The sequence below is a fragment of the Myotis davidii genome, unplaced genomic scaffold (assembly GCF_000327345.1).
Source record: "Myotis davidii unplaced genomic scaffold, ASM32734v1 scaffold289, whole genome shotgun sequence".
NCBI lineage: Eukaryota > Metazoa > Chordata > Mammalia > Chiroptera > Vespertilionidae > Myotis > Myotis davidii.
This window is the reverse complement of record NW_006299717.1, coordinates 1,161,199-1,179,309: the sequence shown is the minus strand read 5'-3', so window position 1 is coordinate 1,179,309 and position 18,111 is coordinate 1,161,199. Positions and strand designations below refer to the sequence as shown.

Here is an 18,111-nt window from a genome sequence, read left to right as displayed (position 1 = left end):
TTATGAAAAATTGTGTCACTTTCTGTCTCCCAATTACAACTTTGTCGGATCTTGGCAGCTCTCCGCTCACTAAATCCCGATGCTCCGGAGTTTATGGCAGCGTGAAGGCTCTAATTTATGCACTGATTACTTCTCTGTCGTGTCATAAAACCAGCTGGTGTGATTGGCGCCGATGCTCTCCACGGATAGGACAGTAGTCCTTGCCTCTTACCTCAAACAAGTCCATGAAAAATAATGGTCCTGAGCAGAATCTAGCAGGGACAGGACGGGCGAGAGAGGAGGGCCCGGTGGTACTTGTGCTTGATCTGCTCCCTGGCTGCTCACGGCCATCTCTGTCGCTAACCGTCCACAGGGCACCAGGCAGCGAGCAAGGCGCACAGGGCGGGTGAGGGGAGGCTGGGAGTCGGGGCTCCGAGGGAGGTCCCTGCGCCAGTCCCACAGGCCGGAGGCGGGTGAAGAGGTCGGAGGGGCATCCAGGTCCCAAGCCCCTTCCAGGACCCCCCTGTGGAGGAGGTCACATCCCTCATCTCCCCGGAAGTCCCACCTGCAGACCGAGCCTCCGGCTCCACGGAGAGGCCCCAGCTCAGCCCCCTCTGGGTGGGCTCCTCCGGCCCATTGACACAAGGCCACAAAGTCTACTCTAGGAGGGAGGTTTTAGGAAGTAGAGAGAAACCGACAGCCCCCTGGAAGGTTCTAAGCTGTGATGACTGAGATGGCCGTGTGCCCTCTCCCCGTCACTCCCCTGCAGCCCCAGGTCCTCACCTGGTCCTCTGCCCTCACAGGCAGCCCCGGAGCCCCCGTGCCCTCCAGTCCTGCCTGCGCCTCACCCTTCACCAGGCGTGGCCTCCTGGCCTCTGTCACCCACGTTGATTCTAACTTCTTCGTTCCCTCTCATCTCTCTCATGTTCTTTTCATCTTTAAAGATGTGAGCGTGGCTCCAAAGGCCCACCGATGGCTAACGCTCCCTTCCGACCCCACGGGAGGAGCCGATGGCCCTTTGGTGGCTGCGCTGGCTGCTCTTTGAAGAATAAAAGCCGTCATAAAGTTAGCTGGAGGCAGGAAACAATTAAAAGGATTCCTCAGGGACCCATTTGCGCGTCAACTTAAACATTATCTGAAAGAGAAAACAGAAAGAGGTTTGCTTTTGCTGAGACTTTTAAAAATGTGAGTCGGACCGCATCAGGCCTCTGCCCAGAACCCTCTGAAGGCTCATCTTACTCTGAGTCAAGGTCCAAGGCCAACAGTGACCTCCAGGTGACCTCCAAGGCCCAATAATTCCATCTGCACCCACCCCTGGCTGGTCTGTTTCTGTTACCCCGCCTCCCCACCTCCCCGTGGCCACCAGCTCCAGCTACTTCCTGTCCCTCAGGCCCGAGGTGTCCCTCAGGCCCGAGGCTCTCACCACAGGCTACCTGCACTTCCCATCCTCCCTGTCTGCCCTTTTCTATAGGTTTTCTCACCAGCTGTCACATCTGTATGTATTGTTTGCTGTCATCTGGCTGCCGTCATTTAACATAAGCTCATTCTGTTGACGCTCTTGCCTCTTTTCACTGCTGTTCCCCCCGTGCCAGCCCGAGCCTGATGGCAGGGCACATTTGTTGGCTGCGACTGCCATACGCCGTTCTTCAGGTTGTGGAGGACCTAATGAGGGGGCTAGCGCTAGTCCATAGGAAGGTCTCCTGATGCGTGTGAGCGGGCCGGGAAATGGGCAGTCAGTGGTAATGCACTTGTAAACGAGCAGGTGACGTGGTCGCGAATGAGGGCTTAGAACTTGGGCTCCATCCTTGGCGAGAGCCCTTGGAGCCGTGGGAGCTGGTGCCTGGGAGCCCAGAGCAAGGCCGGCCGCATCTCACCCTAGGACGGGACGCGCACCCGCACCCGCACCCGCATCACCGCGGGCAGTTTGATCACCAGCTCGCAGGGAAGATAAACCGAAGCTCAGAACAGCTCAAAGCGGGGCAACTAAAGTGTAATTCAAATGCGAAGCCAGAAAGAGACTTTCCCTGGACTTTTATTGGAGCTATTACAAGCCCTCACACGAGTTGCAAGTACGCAGTAAACTCTCATAGACCCTTTACTGAGAGTCACTGATAACTCACATTTGGTTCCATTTGCATTTTCTTTTTCTATATTTAAACCTCTGTGTATTTATATGTCTACAGCTACGTCCACATATAAGCACATTTCTCCACCCCCCCTCCTCTCTCTCCCTCTGCTTGTAGCCCCTCTCAGTGGATGAGCTAGGAAATAAGTATTTTTTAAAACATCATAGGCCGATACTAACAGGTCCGAGTCCAGTCGTATACCTCAGGGTTGTGCCTGGTCTTCCCTCATTTCATGTTGCTGTCTCTTTCCTCCCAGGGTGAGAACTCCAGTTCCCAGCAACTTCGATATCTTTACTCACTTGCTCCGAACACCCCACCAGCACCCCAATGTCCTAAGTGCAGGTCAAGGTTTCTTTGCTGACCTTTTTGCCCTTAGGACAGATCCCACTGAGGGCGCACAGGGTGCTCTGCTCAAAAGTCACGCCGATGATTTTCTGTGTGGTTGTGCCATCCATTGATATGTAGTTACTTCGTTTTTGATTGTATTACATTTTAGTTTTTTTCCATCTTTGTTCATGATGGGTTTTTAATATATTTTTCTTGATTTCAGAGAGGAAGGGAGAGGGACAAGAAAGCTAGAAACATCAATGAAGAGAGAGAACCATTAATCAGCTGCCATCTGCACACCACACGGGGGATCGAGCCCGCAACCCAGGCCTGTGCCCTGACTGGGAATCGAACCATGAACTCCTGGTTCACAGGTTGACACCCAACCACTGAGCCACGCCAGCTGGGCTGTCCATTGTTTTGATTATGTGAAACGTGAACATGGCTGAAAGTCACAACTAGATAGTAAGCTGTTCTTAGAGAAATCTCATCTCTAACCCACTTCCTCCTCTCTTTAGAGGCACCCAAATGCATTCATTTCTGGGTTATCTCCCCTGTGCTCTTTTTGCCCAGACATACATACACATGTACTTAGATATTCTCATGATCCCTTCTTTCTTAAACAAAGTTGCCATACTAATTCTGTGTCTTGCCTTTTTCACTTAACAGTGTACCTTATAACCACTCCGTTCAGCTCATAGACGCCATCCTCATGACTGTACAGCTGCAGGCCCCTGGGTGCTCATGCTCCATCGTCCCTGCATCCTTCTCCTGAGGGTGGGCATTTAGGGCTGCTCCCAGTGCTTCACTCTCCCAAATAATTCCTCAGTGAATCACCTCCTGCGTGCAGTTTCCCATATTGCGGGGGATGTGTTTTCAGGGTAAACTGCTCTGCTGGGATGCCGGCTGGACCGAGGCCTAGTGAATGATGCTGGAGTCCCTTCCATCGCCTGTGCTGTTACTCTCTCCAGCAGTGCGGGCGTGCCTGGCCCCTCAGTCTCACCCACAGAGCAGTGGTGAAGTTTTGAATTGTCACCAGGACGGCAGTGAGAAATGGTGCCTCAGCATGGTTTTAATTTATTCTCTCTCATTTGGAGCGAAATTGAGCACATTTGCCTACATTTACGGGCTATCTGCACTAATCGACCACCTTGGAGGCCCCGTGTGTGATGTAGGCTGCAGTCAGGCCGGTGATGGGCTGCAGAGGTGGAGTGAAGCTGCAGACAGGTCCCAGAGGGGGACTGATAAGATGAATGAGTGTGGAACAAGGCTGGGAGCCTTCTACAGGTTTCATTCATTCCTTGCTGCTGCCTGCTCAATGGAGAGGGTGTGGCAAGCCTTTGTCCCGGTTCAAGTTTCCCTCCACAGCTCTGCACACAGCTCACATGCCTTTGCTGGCAGGCCTGCTGTGGCTGGCACAGCTGTCCTTCCCATACTAACTGACAGGGTCTCACCAGCTCCCATCCCACTGAGTGAGGGCAGGTAGAACAGCGGGACCTGTGCCTCAGATGGACTGTTCCTGCCAGAGACAGCAGCTGGCCCCTGAGCCCTGTGGCCCCCTCCTGGGATTTCTCTCCATCCTTAACTTCCCGCTTGGTCTGTCCCAGGGTCTTCTTCTCCCGCCACCCACCCCTGCTCTCCTCCTCCTGGCGACCATGGCCCTTTCGGTGCCTGCTCAGGCAGTGGGCTCTGTCCCGCAGGCTGCGTTTGGTCATTTTCTGTCGAGGGAATCTCTGTCCTAAGCTGGAGCCTTTTCTCCTCTGAGCTCTGAAATACCCGGTATCCAGAATCAGCCTCACTCTTCCTGGCAACTGAGTCTTCTTGGGGGGCTGCACTCCAACCCCGCGCTGTTCCCGCACCAGCCACCAGGAGGCAGTAAGCAAAAACGGACGCAGCTTCCCAGCTACAGCCCGTCCTGTCTCCTGCCCCCAAGCACACCCTTCCCAGGGCTGCCAGGTAGAACTCTCCCAAGAGGACAGTTGAAGACACGAGAGGGCGTGGACTGTCTGAGACGCACTGGCTGAGTCAATGTGACTGTCACAGCCAAGAGGGTCCTTCTTAATGTATCTGACTGCCCATGGCACTCAAAAATGCTCTTGCTCCCAGACTGGCTCAGGGTTGCCCCTGGGCTGGGGTGGAGAATCTGCACTCTGACTTTAGCACCCACAAATTAGAGGGGAGGGGGGCCTGAGAAGGGGGACCACACGTCTCCCCCTCCGCCCATCCTTGCTTAAGAATGCAGAAGTAGAAGAGGAAAATCAGGTTGAATAAATGCTTTAAAATAAATAAAATCTCTCCCAAGAGCTTAGATACCTTGGTGACAGGAAGCATAAAAATGCATAGTTTAATCACTATGCATAGTTTAAATAGTTTTATTATCTAGATTTATAAGGTACCAAGGACATTGCAAATTCAACTATCTCAATGTCAAAAACAGTTATTTATTTTCACTCTTTTTCTCATTAGCAGTTTTGCATATTGTTCTATCTTCTGAAATTTGTCAAATGTCTTATTACAACTTTTGTATTCATTCCGACACAGTTAGAATTTAATTGTATTTCTTTTTTTGTTCGCTGGCACTGCTAAGTTTCAGATTTTAAAAAAAAAGATTGTGCTCATTGTGGCAGATTTTTTTCCCAGTCAGGCAGGGCACATACCCAGGTTCTGGGGTCAATCCCTGGTCGGGGCCCCTTCAGGAGGCAACTGATTGATGTTTCTCTCTCACATCTCCCTCTCTCTCTCTCTCTCTCTCTCTCTTTCTCTCTCTCTCTCTCTCTCATTCTCTCTCTCGCTGTCTCTAAAATGAATTAAAAATTATGCTCATTGCACATTATGTTTCATGTACAAAGATGTACATAAATCTGGGCTGGTTTGGATGTGGTAGTGAACTAACATTTCAGGAAATGGTTAATTATTTTAGAGGTAGCTCTCTTTGTCAGTTGTCTTGCATTTGTATGGCCCATCACCACCCAATAGAGATGACCCAGATGACTCCCCAAAACCACCGAGTGACAAGACCAGTAAGAGCTTCTTCCCACGTTTACTTCAAGGAGAAATTTCTTCTAGAAGTAACTTGGGACCAAAGCACATGGAGTATCACCATTCCCTGTCTTCACCTCAGAGCATTTACTTATGGGACTGTTCCCCTGGGAGCCCTTGGGATTTGGAGGCACATGGAGATATTTGCAGTTCTCCAGGGTAGCTGGTTAGGTAGGCTTCTGCCTTTCCTGTCTTTGCAAAGTTAGAACCACATTGTGGAGAAAGAAATGAAGGAAATGGAGGTTGTACATCGTGGCATTCGGTGGCCCACGTGTGGTGGGAGGCGATCCGAGAGCTTGTCCAGCTCCTATGCAAAATGGGGCAGCTTTTCAGGGATTCGTTCCACAGCCGTGTCTCAGGGACTGTTTTCAAATCACCTCAAAAGATGAATTAAATGGCCCACCGTGGGAGTGATCCCTCAGGTGAGGTCCCGCCGTGGCCCCTCCACGGGCCTCCTGGAGTGCTGGCCAGGGTGGCGGGCGGCCAGAGCAGGCGGCTGCACCCTCCTGCAGTGTGTGTGCTGGCACGCAGCCCTGGTGCAGAGCGTTTCCAAAGAGGATGCAAGCTGACAGGGAGCCAGGGGAGCGCCTGAGAATCCGAGATAGGGGTTCCTTCCCCGTTTCCTGTGTGGCTAGAACAGGTGGGAAGAATAAATCAGGGTTTCCTTAGCATGAATGGACATTTACTGCGGTTTTCTTCTCTTTGACCTTTAAAGATCTGAGATATATTTATCTTTAGGTGGGAAGGTGCCAGGAGAGAGACACACGGTAATGACAATATACTTTTACCATAAGAAGAAACAAATAATTACATTTTCATGCCCTTTAAATATCAGAGGACTGCTCTCCTTTAGATGTGAGGCTTAATAAAATTCAAGCCCAACAAATATTTACTGAGAATTTACTCTCCAGCCAGTTTGCGGATTAGTAAGTCACAGACCTTGCCCTGGAGCTCACCATCGATCAGAGAAAATAAATGAATGGCAGACCGTTATGTAACACAATATGGTAAACTCTAAAATCAGGACATACAGGGGCGCGTGCGCACACACACACACACACACACACACGCACACGCACACATTGCTCTGAGAACAAAGGCAAAGGAGCAATCAATTTCCATTTAGGGATCAGAGTGAGCTAGTGAGGGAGTGAGGCCACCTCTGAGTTGTGCCTTAAGGACCTGTGGGGGCTCTCAGGATGGAGATGGGGAGGGGGTGGGGAGGAGTGGCTGCAGCACCAGCAAGAGGGACAGAGTACAAAGAAAGAGGAAGATGAGGAGGCTGTGTTTGCATATCAGATCAACCTGTGCACCCTAAACACGATTAAAAAACGACACGTCAGCACAGTGGACAAAAGCATCAATGAGGGCACATGCAGGAAGGAGCTGCCCGAGGAGGGGCAGGAAGCTGTAAAGTGTGTGGGATGTTTGGGAGCCTGGGGGTGGGGGTTGGGGGGGGGGGAGGCTCGAAGGGAAAAGCAACGTGATGGTGATGCTGACACATCGCAGAGACCGGCTCTGGGAGGTGCGGGGAGTCCTGAGAAAGGGTTTGGGGCCGTTCCAAAGGCAGGAAGGAGACGGATCCTGGACGCTTCTACATGGTGCTAGGCATGATCTGGAAATAGGACTCGGAAACCGAGAGAGGCTGGGGAGTGACACAGGGGGAGCCCTCTCTGAAGTTCCCTGGTCGAGCCTAGCTGATGTTAAAGGAGATGGTGCAAGGGCTAGCGCAGGCGAGGGAAAGGGGGGATTAGAACAAACCAGGGCAGGAGTTGTCTGGTGTCAGAACAGAGCTCTGGGAGTCCGTGGAGATGTGGGTGCACGGAGTCCATGACAGAGTCAGAGGTTTGGCCTTATCGGACCTGCCTGGAGCGTCCTGGCTCCGAGGACCCCGGCCCCGTGGTACCTGCATCTTCTCCAGCACAGCGTCACCCACACACCCTGCTCCCTGCGAGCTGGCATGCCGCGCAGAACCAGGGCGCCGAGCGATGGCAATCACACACATTTACGTTTCTGATGAAATCTCTGTTCCATAACATGTGGGTCCTCGACTGTTGGTAACTTCGTTTTGTTGTCACGTCAGCTATTTTCATGCGACACCAGCTATCACTACATTCAGGGTTGGGCAAAAGAAGGTTTACAGTTATTCATATGGAAAATAATACAGCTATTAATAAACAATAATCTACATATATAAAAGCCAAGCAACTGTAATGACAGAATGACTGGAATGACCAGAACGACCGGTCACTATGCTGTGCACTGTAGCGGCCAACCTGCCTGATTGGGGCCCTGATTGGCCCCCCCAATCTCCCGTGGCTCCTTCCCCCAGCCAGCCCTGCCCCTGATCAGCCCCCCTATTGGGGGCGGGGCCAGCTGACCTCCCATGGGGCCCCCCACCCAGCTGGCCCAGCCCCAATTGGGCCCCGATCAGGGGTGGGGCCGGTGGCCAACCTCTCACTTCCCCTGCTGCAGGCCTGGCCCCGATCGGCCCCCATCAGGGCAGGCTGGCCAGACTCCACTTGTGCACTAATTTGTGCACTGGGCCTCTAGTATAAGAATAAACTCCAAGTTTCTTGTACTCACAACTATAAACCTATGCTTGCCCCACCCTGTATTATTATCAAAGGGGCAATTGTGGGTCTGCACAGGGCACTGTTACTTGTATTTTCCTTTTCCTTATGTGACTTTTAAAAACTGAGATAGCGCCATACTTCAAAAACCAGTAATGAGAACACAGGCAATGGAGTGCAAGGGCCTTGTGTGCCATTTTCCTAGGATGTTTTCCTCTCTATTCATACGTTCAATTGTGTGCGTATGGGTTTGATATGCTCATCTTTCAACTCTTTAAATAAATGCCTTTTGGAATATTTTTTTTTAAAACCTCCGCTTCTGAAAGAGGTTGCTCACCAAAGAGTAATAAAATAATAAAATTAAAAAAATTATATATAAAGTTATACAAAATCCATCTTAAGGTATTAAAATCAGCTTTTGCCTATTGGTCTCTATGGTGAAATTCTTACGTTTAAAGGTAAAATGGAGTTGCTTCCCCAGCCCTGGTTGGGCTGCAGACATTCACCAGATCTGTCCCCGGGCCCTCATCAGCACTGCGCATCCTCCCCCGCAGCCCGGCATGGAGAGCACGGGGGGCCAGGGGCGTCTGCCTCAGCCGGGACTTGGGGAGGATGCGGTTGTTAGGCTACGCAGGCTGGGGCCCAGATCGTCAAATAAAAATGCTGAAGACAGAAACATCCGCTCCACTCTTAAGCTGGCGTCCTAATTAAACCAGAGGTCACCTGAATAATTCAGGAGTCCTCAGTTTGCACAAAATTGGCTTTTTCACAAGCAAAAAAAAGCCTGGGTAATTTTAGCAGGAGCTGTTTCCACAAAAGGTTGTTTAATTCACACCTAGGCACGAAGAGAGAGGGGTAATTCCCTCATTCCATGTGCTGTGAGAAAAGGCGGGGGCGGGGCGGGGGGGGGGTAGGGCAGACACTTCTGGCAGCGCATAAACCTTAGTAGGAATTTGCAAGATGCGTTTCACAGAACCCAAACATTTGTCACCAGTTCATCTCTGCTGAGTTCCTGACCCCTATGGGCTTTGCTTCTCAGGTGTTTTGTTTTTTCCCCTCTTATTTTTCAAAATGTAAATGGTTTTAATCCTCTTTGTTAGAAAAGTCATACTTCCTCATTGAGAAAAAGAGCCAGTACAGACAATAGAAAGTAATCATTGAAGCAAAAGCTCACCACACAAAGGCCCCACTACCAAAACACTCCAGATCGTCTCTGCGCCTGTGTGCACCCAGCGTTATCAACAAAGAATGGATGGCCTGGAACTGTCTCTGTACCATGCGATTGTAGCCAGTCATCTCAATGCCCAGCCCCAGCGCTGGCCTCAGGCTGCCAATAATCTACTTTCTGTCTCTATGGATCTGCCTTTTCTGGACATTTCCTATAGACATGCTTTGTGGTCTTTGTGTATGGATTCTTCATTTAGCACCATCTTGTTGAAGCTCACCCAGGTTGTAGCAAGTATCAGTACTTCATTGCTTTTTATTGCTAAAGGGTATTCCAACGCATGAATGGACCCCATTTAATTTCCCCATTGACCAGTTGATGGGCATTTGGGTAGTTTCCACCTTTTAGCTACTATAAATAACGCTGCTCTGAACATTCATGCCCAAGTCTTTGTGTAGACATGTCTTTTTATGTCTCTCGATAGGTAACTAGAAATATAATTATTGGGTCATGTGATTAATCTACCCTGAACATTTTAGGAATCTACCAAGTTGTTTTTCCAAGTGGCTGCACCACTTTGCAACACCCAATATATGAGGGTTCAAGTTTCTCCACGTTCTTCAGAGGGAGAGGGAGAGAAAGAGAGACTAAACTCTCTTAAACATCTGTTCTGGTTCTCCACAGAATTTCTTACAATGGTGTTGACTAATGTCCCCTCATCCACGAGAGAAAGGGACCGAGGCAGGGACCTGTTTGTCACCGAATTCTAGCCCCTAGCTCAGTGCCTCGCATGGAGTAAATCTTTCCTGAATGTATGGATTTTAAAGATGGATGGCGGCAGTCAGACAGGTGGAGCAGGTGGATGCCGATAGATTACCTTGGAAGCAATAACGCACGTGGGAAAGTGAGAACACAGAAGAGAAAAGACCAAATAAATTTTAATAGTTTATAACTCATTGAGCAAATGTGAGTGGTGCTCTTTGATCTAATAAATTGTCCTAGAATGGCAGCTTCTGAGGACCAGTGCATAAGCCAGGGCGGAAGGGAGCAGGTGGGCTCGCTGTTCTGCGCGAGGTGGTGAGGCCAGCTGCGAGCGAGGAGATTGATGGCGCACTCTGGACCATCAGGGACATCTGTGGAATCTCTTTCCCCGAGGAGGGGAGTTTCATTTCTGTGATGTCCTTGATATCCCACTGGGAGACAGTAAAATGGATCTCTGGGTTTTTTTCTCTCATTCCTATTGGTTTATGGTAAAGCCCCCCCCCCCCACTTTTTTCCCTTTTGCTGGATTTAGGTGATTCATCATTTCGTGTACGCTTTGATCATTATCTGTGAAGGTGCATTTCCCTGCGTTCCCAACAGTCCCCTCTCTCCATCAGGTACCAGAGTAACACTGCTTCCGCTGTTCTCGAAACAATTACCAACATTCAGCCCAAGGAGAGTGGAGGAGGAGTGGGCGAGACCCGGGAAGCCATTGTCTACAGGTTGTCAGAAGACATGCTGAGCAAGCTGCCTCCAGATTACATTCCACACGAGGTGAGCTGCACCTCCCCCACCTCCAGGGTACAGGGCCGCCGGTGGGGGGAGGGGGGACTCCACACAGCCCAGCGAGCTCAGTGCCCGCTGGTGTGTTTCAGTCCCGTCCCTGTCTGCTCATCCCCTCTTCACTGTCAGCTGTTCTTTCCACCCTGGGTCTTCTCCGCCTTGCCTTTCTCAGTGTCGTGCAGATTATGGTCTGCACGTTCTCTGACACCTTTCTCCACCTGCCCTCTGCCCCACTTTCTCTTTCAGTCACCTTGTCTCTACCCTTTGGATTCCCAGAAATCTTAACCCTCTAGGCTGGAAACCTCTCCCTCCCTCTCTTGCCTAAGCCTGCTTTGTCCAGCCTTAAATTTGCCCCTTGTTCTTGCCCCCTGCCCTCCACACTTGTCATTTTCTAGTCCTCTCAGCCAGGTGCTAGGAAAGCAAGCGATGAAAGTGAACTCACGCCCCAGGTTGGATGGCAATAACTTTCTACTTCTTGGACCTCCTAGGTGCTTGCGTGTTAATCAGTTTTCCTCAAATGCTTTACCTCAGGACCCCTTTACAAAATGACGGAGGACCACGCATAGCTTTTTTTTTTTAAATGTGGGTAAACTGCTGATGTCTAATATATTAGAAATTTAAAGTGAGAATTTCAAAAATGTTAACTTATTATAAAGTGACAGTAATAAACCCATTATGTATTAACATAAATGACTTTTTAAACATTTTTTATTGATCTTATAGAGAGAGAAAGGAAGAGGGAGAGAGAAAGAGAGAAACATTGATGTGAGAGAAACATCGATTGGTTGCCTCCCATATGCTCCCTGACTGGGGACTGAACCTGAAACCTGGGCATGTGCCCTGACCAGGATTTGAACCCACAGCCCTTCAGTGCAAGGATGACACTCCAACCAACTGAGCCACACCAGCCAGGGCAAATGGCATTGTTACTTAAAAAATAAATATAATTTTCAAAACAGGAAAGTGCATGGAAATGAGTGGGAGCATTTTAATTTTGCAAATCTCTTTAATATCTGGTTTAATAGAAGACAGTGGGGGCCCCACGCCTGCCTCTGTGTTCAGTCAGCTGAGAGAGCAGGTCGCAACCCTGGAAAACTACTCTGTGCACGCCTGAGACAGGCCAGCATCCCTGTCGCTGTGAAAACTTTCACCCCGTCGATCCCCTGAAAGGATCTCAGGGGAACTCAGGGGACCCCAGACCACACTGTGAGAACTGCTGATCTAGATAAATGTTTGTGGTAAAATTTCCGGGTGTTCTGAAAGTTCTGTAAGATCCTCCAACCTGGCCTCCTGCTTCGTCCAAGGGGGCAATTGTGTCCTCACTGTCTTGGCTTCCACCCAGCTGTGCCGGCGTCAGAGGCCGCCTGAGTCCTGGACCGGCTGAGTGGAGGCTGATGCCCTGAGCAGGTGTAACTGTGGCCCTGCCCTGCATCCCCACGCCTAAGAAAATGTGCTTGTCAGCTGGGAGCCCCTCGCCCTCCCACCTGTAATGAGTGCCCAGCAATGAAAAATCGTTTTCTTGCCTCTTGAAACGATTTGTTTCATCGTGCAGATGAGTGCCAAGACACTTGGCCATGACTCTGAAATCAATGGCTCCACATAGAGATAGTGCTAGCAAGGCGAGAACATATTTTTTTAATGAGTCAATATTTTAAGTACTGGAGGGACTTTCAATGGTTCACTGGAAGTGATCTTCAGAGGACGAATGAGGGTAGCACCTGCCTCCAAAGGTGGTACAAACCGGCCTGGGAAAGAGACACTTACTCTGAATGACTGGACCACAGGCTGACGCAATGGGAGGAGGGTCTCAGGCTGTGGGGTAACGTGAGGTTCAGGGTTAGCCGGGCACTTCACCAGGATCTCTGTCCAGCCACCACCTAGCAGCTGGGGACGGGGTGGGGGTGAGGGGGCGGGGGGATGTCACTATATATGGAGATCCCATGGGGGGAGTTAGTGCTGAAGGCATCTACAGTCACTTCCTCTCTCAGGGTCACTTCCTTTCTCATGTTCTTTGCTTTATGGAGGAGATGTGCTCTAAGATGCTGTGGTGACGTGACATTTGTAAACAGAAATATAATCACAGTGTTGACTTCCACAGTGAAAACGATCCCGTGACTGCCGGTCTCACAGACACTGGAAACCCCCCACGAGATCCAGCAACTCTTTCATTTCGTAATGAAAAGACAGTTTCAGGCTGGAACAATAATCATAGTTAGAATAAAATGAGTACCAGCATCGGATTTCCCAGCGGCTCAGTGTTCCCTAAGCCTGTCTCTGCTGTGGGAAGTTTCTTGTTTGAGCCCTCAGCGGGGTGAGGCCACTGGTTTGGGGCTGTTAGCGAGCTAAAAGTTACTGAGCTATTGCTCTGACCTTGGAACCAATGCCTGCGCTTGATTTTCCCTTAATGGGCTTGCAAAGGTACAGGTCCTCATTTTCCCCTTTCCCTTAAGTGTGACTCTCCACAGCCCTGTCATGGTGTGAAAGGGATGCTATATAAGGTATTTGGCCACTGGAGGCTGAAGGGCTGGAGATGAGGACGGGCTAGCGGAGCCTGCAAAAACGCGAGTCCTAGAACAGGAATTTAGGAGAATGCCAGGAGGCTAGGGACCTCTGCTGGCAGGTGCGACGGGGGGTTCAGTCTTCCTCGCTGCCAGCAGGGCCGTGCAGGCTGCTCAGTGCACAGCTGCTTCCCTCTGAGTCTGTGCTCACCTCCACCCTGGCTTCCTGGAAGGGTGCAGAGTCTGCCCAGGCGGGACTTCTGTGCCCTGAGAGAGGGTCCCGTAAGATGAGGGCGTGGTCTGGCGCCATCCGTCCCTCACATTCCGTGACTCCGGACAGGCAGTGGGCACCTCCGGCTGAGGACCCCACGGCTCCACGCTCCCTGGTGGGTCCTTGGACGGGGCGTCACTCTGAACTCTCTCCCTCTCTGTGTGTTTCTCCTCCCCCCTGTTCCGGCAGCTCTCCCATTGCGGCCAGCGGGAACGTCAGACCTCTCTTGGAGTCCATGCCAGGATTTGTAGTCAATCTTATCTTGGGCAGATGTCACAAGATTGAAATGTGCACATGGATTGGCGTATTTTTCAATAATTGTTGGGCTTTATTGTTTCCATAACCTGAGGCTTTTGTATCGGTCTCTTCAAAATGGTCAGTAAATGACGTACCAAAAGGAGCCAATGGCAGGTGCCTACCGACTCGCCCACGAAGGCACATATTCCTGTTGGTTAAGTAGGGAAATCCTCCACCGGTAGGCGCCCTGGCGCAGGCCACACGGCCTCCGGAATCCTGTCCATTGGTGACTGCTCTGGAAAGATTTCAGCCGTATCTCCTGTCCGTGACATTTCTAACAGCAACTCTGCAAGAATTATGAAAAAAAAGTATTCCAAACTGTGCTCCTACAAAGGTTAAATCACAAAAGAGTATTTAACGGACACTTAGTCATTAATCATTTGAAAGGGAAAAGGGTGCAATTTTACTTCAGCTTCTTAAAGTCTATTTCCAATTATCAACGAAAGTACAATCAGTAGGAAAGAAAAATCGTTTTAGTTGAACAGTCGTGTTTGAAGACCGGAAAATGGGGGACGTAATGGCAGGGCTGGTTCTGCAGGGGACATTGGAGAGTGTATTGGGCTGCGGAGGTGCTGCCGGAGGGCGGGGGAGAGCAGAGAGAGGAGAGGCCGTCGGGAGATGGGTGACAGGCGAGTTTTTAAAATCTCCCTCCCTGTGCTGTACTTTGTTTCAGGTGAAAGCTCGCCTGGTCAAGATGGGACACCTTAACTCCATGAACATATTTCTCAGACAGGAAATAGACAGAATGCAAAAAGTGATAACAATACTCCGCAGCAGCCTGAGCGACCTAAAATTAGCCATCGAAGGGACCATCATCATGAGTGAGGTGAGCGGTTGGTTCCTCAATGGTCGTTCCCTCTTTTTGTGGCTTTTCTTGCTTCTCTGCTTGAACTTCATCTTTTTTTTTTTTTTTTTACCTTCGGTCATTTTATCTTTTATTCATTTTTTTCTTTGTTGATGAAGGCATTACATATGTGTCCTTTTGTCTGTGTCCATTGGTTAGGCTTATATGCATGCATACAAGTCCTTTGGATGACCTCTTTAACTTCATCCTTTTCAGAACTTGAGGGATGCCCTGGACAACATGTACGACGCTCGCATACCTCAGATCTGGAAGAGGGTGTCCTGGGACTCGTCCACCCTGGGCTTCTGGTTCACCGAGCTTCTGGAGAGGAACTCCCAGTTTTCTGTATGGATATTTGAAGGGAGGCCCAATGTGTTCTGGATGACTGGCTTCTTCAATCCCCAAGGTACGTGCTCCCAGGACAGTGGGCAGACTGGACGGTGTGCGCGTGTGCGCAGCAGTGCGGTGTGGTACATGGGTCTCACATAGAGCAGCACAGAGGGGCAGCCGGCGGGGTGCTGGACACGTGCTTTCACAGCTTGGAGACCACAGACGATCTTCTGTATTGGTTCTGCAAATTCAACCTTTGTTTTTCTTCTCATTCACTTCAGCAAGCCGTCAGTCTTTGGTCAGAACATGTGAAATAGTAAAAAGGTTTCACGCAAACCTTAGTTTTTAAATGTTTATAAAAATGACAAAAATGAAGCACCAAAATATGCAGAAACTGTTGCCAAAGTACAGGAAATAAGACTGATTTCAACAGTGGTCATGTGGCAAAAGTTTTATTCCCTGAACTCCAGAGTCTGCCACCCTCCCCTCCTTTTTTTTTTCTTTGAAAAGTGCTTGGCATTTATTCCTTCATCCTGGGAATGTTTACTGTGTCAATTACTGACTGATGTCATAGACTTCAAAAAGTTCAGAAATACAACTTTTCCCTCTGCAACATGGATAGTGTCACTTCAAGTAATTCTTGACCAAACTGAAGAGATAGTGGACTCCTTACGGTTCCACACCTTGTAGCTCCCCTACCGATGCAATTTAAGAAGGGTCAAGGGTTGGGGGGGAGACATATGTAATAAAATAAAAAAAGATTATTATAATAGTAAATACAAAATGTATAAAGATAATTTCAACTAGAAAAAAAATAAAAGGGTAGTCATTAAAAAAAAGAAGCATGCACACTTAGAGAGCTGGGATGCCTTGTTACTCCTCACAGCTGTGTGGCTGAATCTCATAAAATATGGAAAGTGAGGAAAGTCAAACAGGACTCATTGTAATTGCACACACTGTGCTGTATGTGTAATGAATGCACGTACACTGTTCAATTCCATTTGTACAGAGCAAACAGGCAAAACAGATCCATGGTGTTAAAATGAGGGTGGCGGTTCCCCTCGGGGGCAGGCGGGGATTGCAAAGGTCACAAGAGGGCCTCTGGGGTTGGGAATGGCCCGTTTCTTGATCTGGACATTGAATTTCCTGGTGGAAATGCATGGAGCTGTATACTTTTCTTTGCATGAGAAATACGTCAATAAACTGTATCCCTTAAAAGCACACATTTAATTATCCTCGGGTACATGCACTCATTCCCGCCCTGCATTTTCAAATGCCCGAATAGTTTCTAAATTTAAAACACTAACACACTGACCTCGGTGGCCTTTATGCGCTTACCAGGTGGTGCATGTCGGATTTGAACAGGACAGCCCCCACTTCCACTTCTCCATTTTTTCTCCCAGAATTTCTATTGGATTTGGGGAGGAAAGTTTTTTACTGTGATTCTCAGATTCCGTGTGTCTACCTGTGAGTCTCTTTCCTCCTTACCAACTAACTGGCAGTTTCAGTAAGTTGTCACCAGGTAATTCCTGGCTTTGGAGCCTGAAGAAATAGCATTTACCTTAATGAGGCTGGTAGCCACCTTCTGTTGGCCAGCTCTCTGCTGGGAGCTTTCCATAGAAAGAAGCCTGAGGCCGGATTCCTGCCCCAAAGGGGCCCGTGACATGATTGGCGAGACAGACGCTCCAGGAACTTTACTGCAGTGAGAACTCAGTGCCACGGGGGACAGAGGACAGAGAGGGCAGGGCTTGGGGAGAGCTTCCCCTGGAGGCGGGGAGTAGGGTGTGCAGAGGCAGGGATGCGGGCAGCAGGGCCTGAGCAAAGGCAAGGCGTGTCCAGGGAAAGGAGGAGGCAGTGTGGCCGGAGCTCGGGAGCAGGAGCGTGAAGTCTCCCGGGAGAGGAGAGTCTGGGCTGGAACATACAGGCACTGGGAGTCACCAACCCTCAGAAGACCGTCCTGGGAGAAGGTGGAGGGAGGACTGCAATGTGGACCCAGAGCCACAAACCTTACCAAGTCCAAGGGAGAGAGCCTGCCCCTCAGCCAGGTGCCGAGGAGGGACAGGTTGGATGGAGCGATTAAACCGGAATCCTCGCGAGCGCAGGGCCTGGCAATGGCTGGGGTGAAGGCAGGTGCCAGACCAGCGGTGCAAGAGGCACAGGTTGGGAGGAGGGGCGGGACGGCCGGGCGGGAGGTGTGCTGGCAGGCTTGGAGTTTTCGAGACCAGCAAGAACCAATGATTTTAAAATCTGTACGGTTGTTGAGTGTATTTTTTATATTCGAAAACCAAGGGAGTGGGTTGGTTCTTCCCTGGCTTTCCACAGACATAGACAACTTAAGTCGGGCATCACAGCACACAATCTCTTTCAGTAATTTTTCCTCATTGAAAATGTGACTTAAGCCCTAGCCGGTTTGGCTCAGTGGATAGAGTGTTGGCCTATGGACTGAAGGGTCCCAGGTTCAATTCCGGTCAAGGGCACATGCTTGGGTTGCGGGCTCCTAGGGGGCATGCAGGAGGCAGCCGATCAATGATTCTCTCTCATCATTGATGTTTCTATCTCTTTATCCCTCTCCCTTCCTCTCTGACATCAATTTTTTTTTAAAGTGACTTAAGCCTGGTCAGTGTGGCTCAATGGTTGAGCATTGACCTATGAACTAGGAGGTCATGGTTCGATTCCTGGTCAGGGCACATGCCCTGATTGCAGGCTCCATCCCCAGTGGCGGGGCATGCAGGGAGCAGCCGATCAATGATTCTCTCTGATCATTGATGTTTCTGTCTCTCTCTCCCTCTCCCTTCCTCTCTAAAAATAGCAAGATATAAATACGAATTTATCTTCTCTTGGAACTTTCTGCGAGTGTTACAAGCCAGCTCACTTGAATACAAATGCAGGTGTCCACCTCAGGGTTGTTTTTACCTGTCTGTACTTGTTAATAATCCAACTCTTTCTGTCTTCTTTATTTCTGGTTTCAAGATAAAGTTTGATCCCACCTCTCAGGGTGTTCCACGTGTTGGAGAGCCGGGACTTGTTCCAGCTCCCTGCCCTGCGCGCACGAGCGCACAGACACGCGCCTTATCAGTGATTGCTTTCCTTTGCAGCTTAGAGGGAGCCAGCTTTCCC

The 18,111-nt window shown here is 49.9% G+C and overlaps 1 protein-coding gene across 1 annotated transcript in view; it reads left to right on the top strand.

Annotated features, from left to right (window-relative positions):
• DNAH8 (dynein, axonemal, heavy chain 8) overlaps positions 1-18,111 on the top strand; it is a 294,659-nt gene that overhangs the window by 260,070 nt on the left and 16,478 nt on the right. Inside the window, exons 87-89 of the mRNA XM_006775895.2 lie at positions 10,589-10,745; positions 14,494-14,646; positions 14,881-15,070. Of these exons, the coding sequence (XP_006775958.1) occupies positions 10,589-10,745; positions 14,494-14,646; positions 14,881-15,070 (500 nt within the window). The remainder of the gene's footprint in view (positions 1-10,588; positions 10,746-14,493; positions 14,647-14,880; positions 15,071-18,111) is intronic.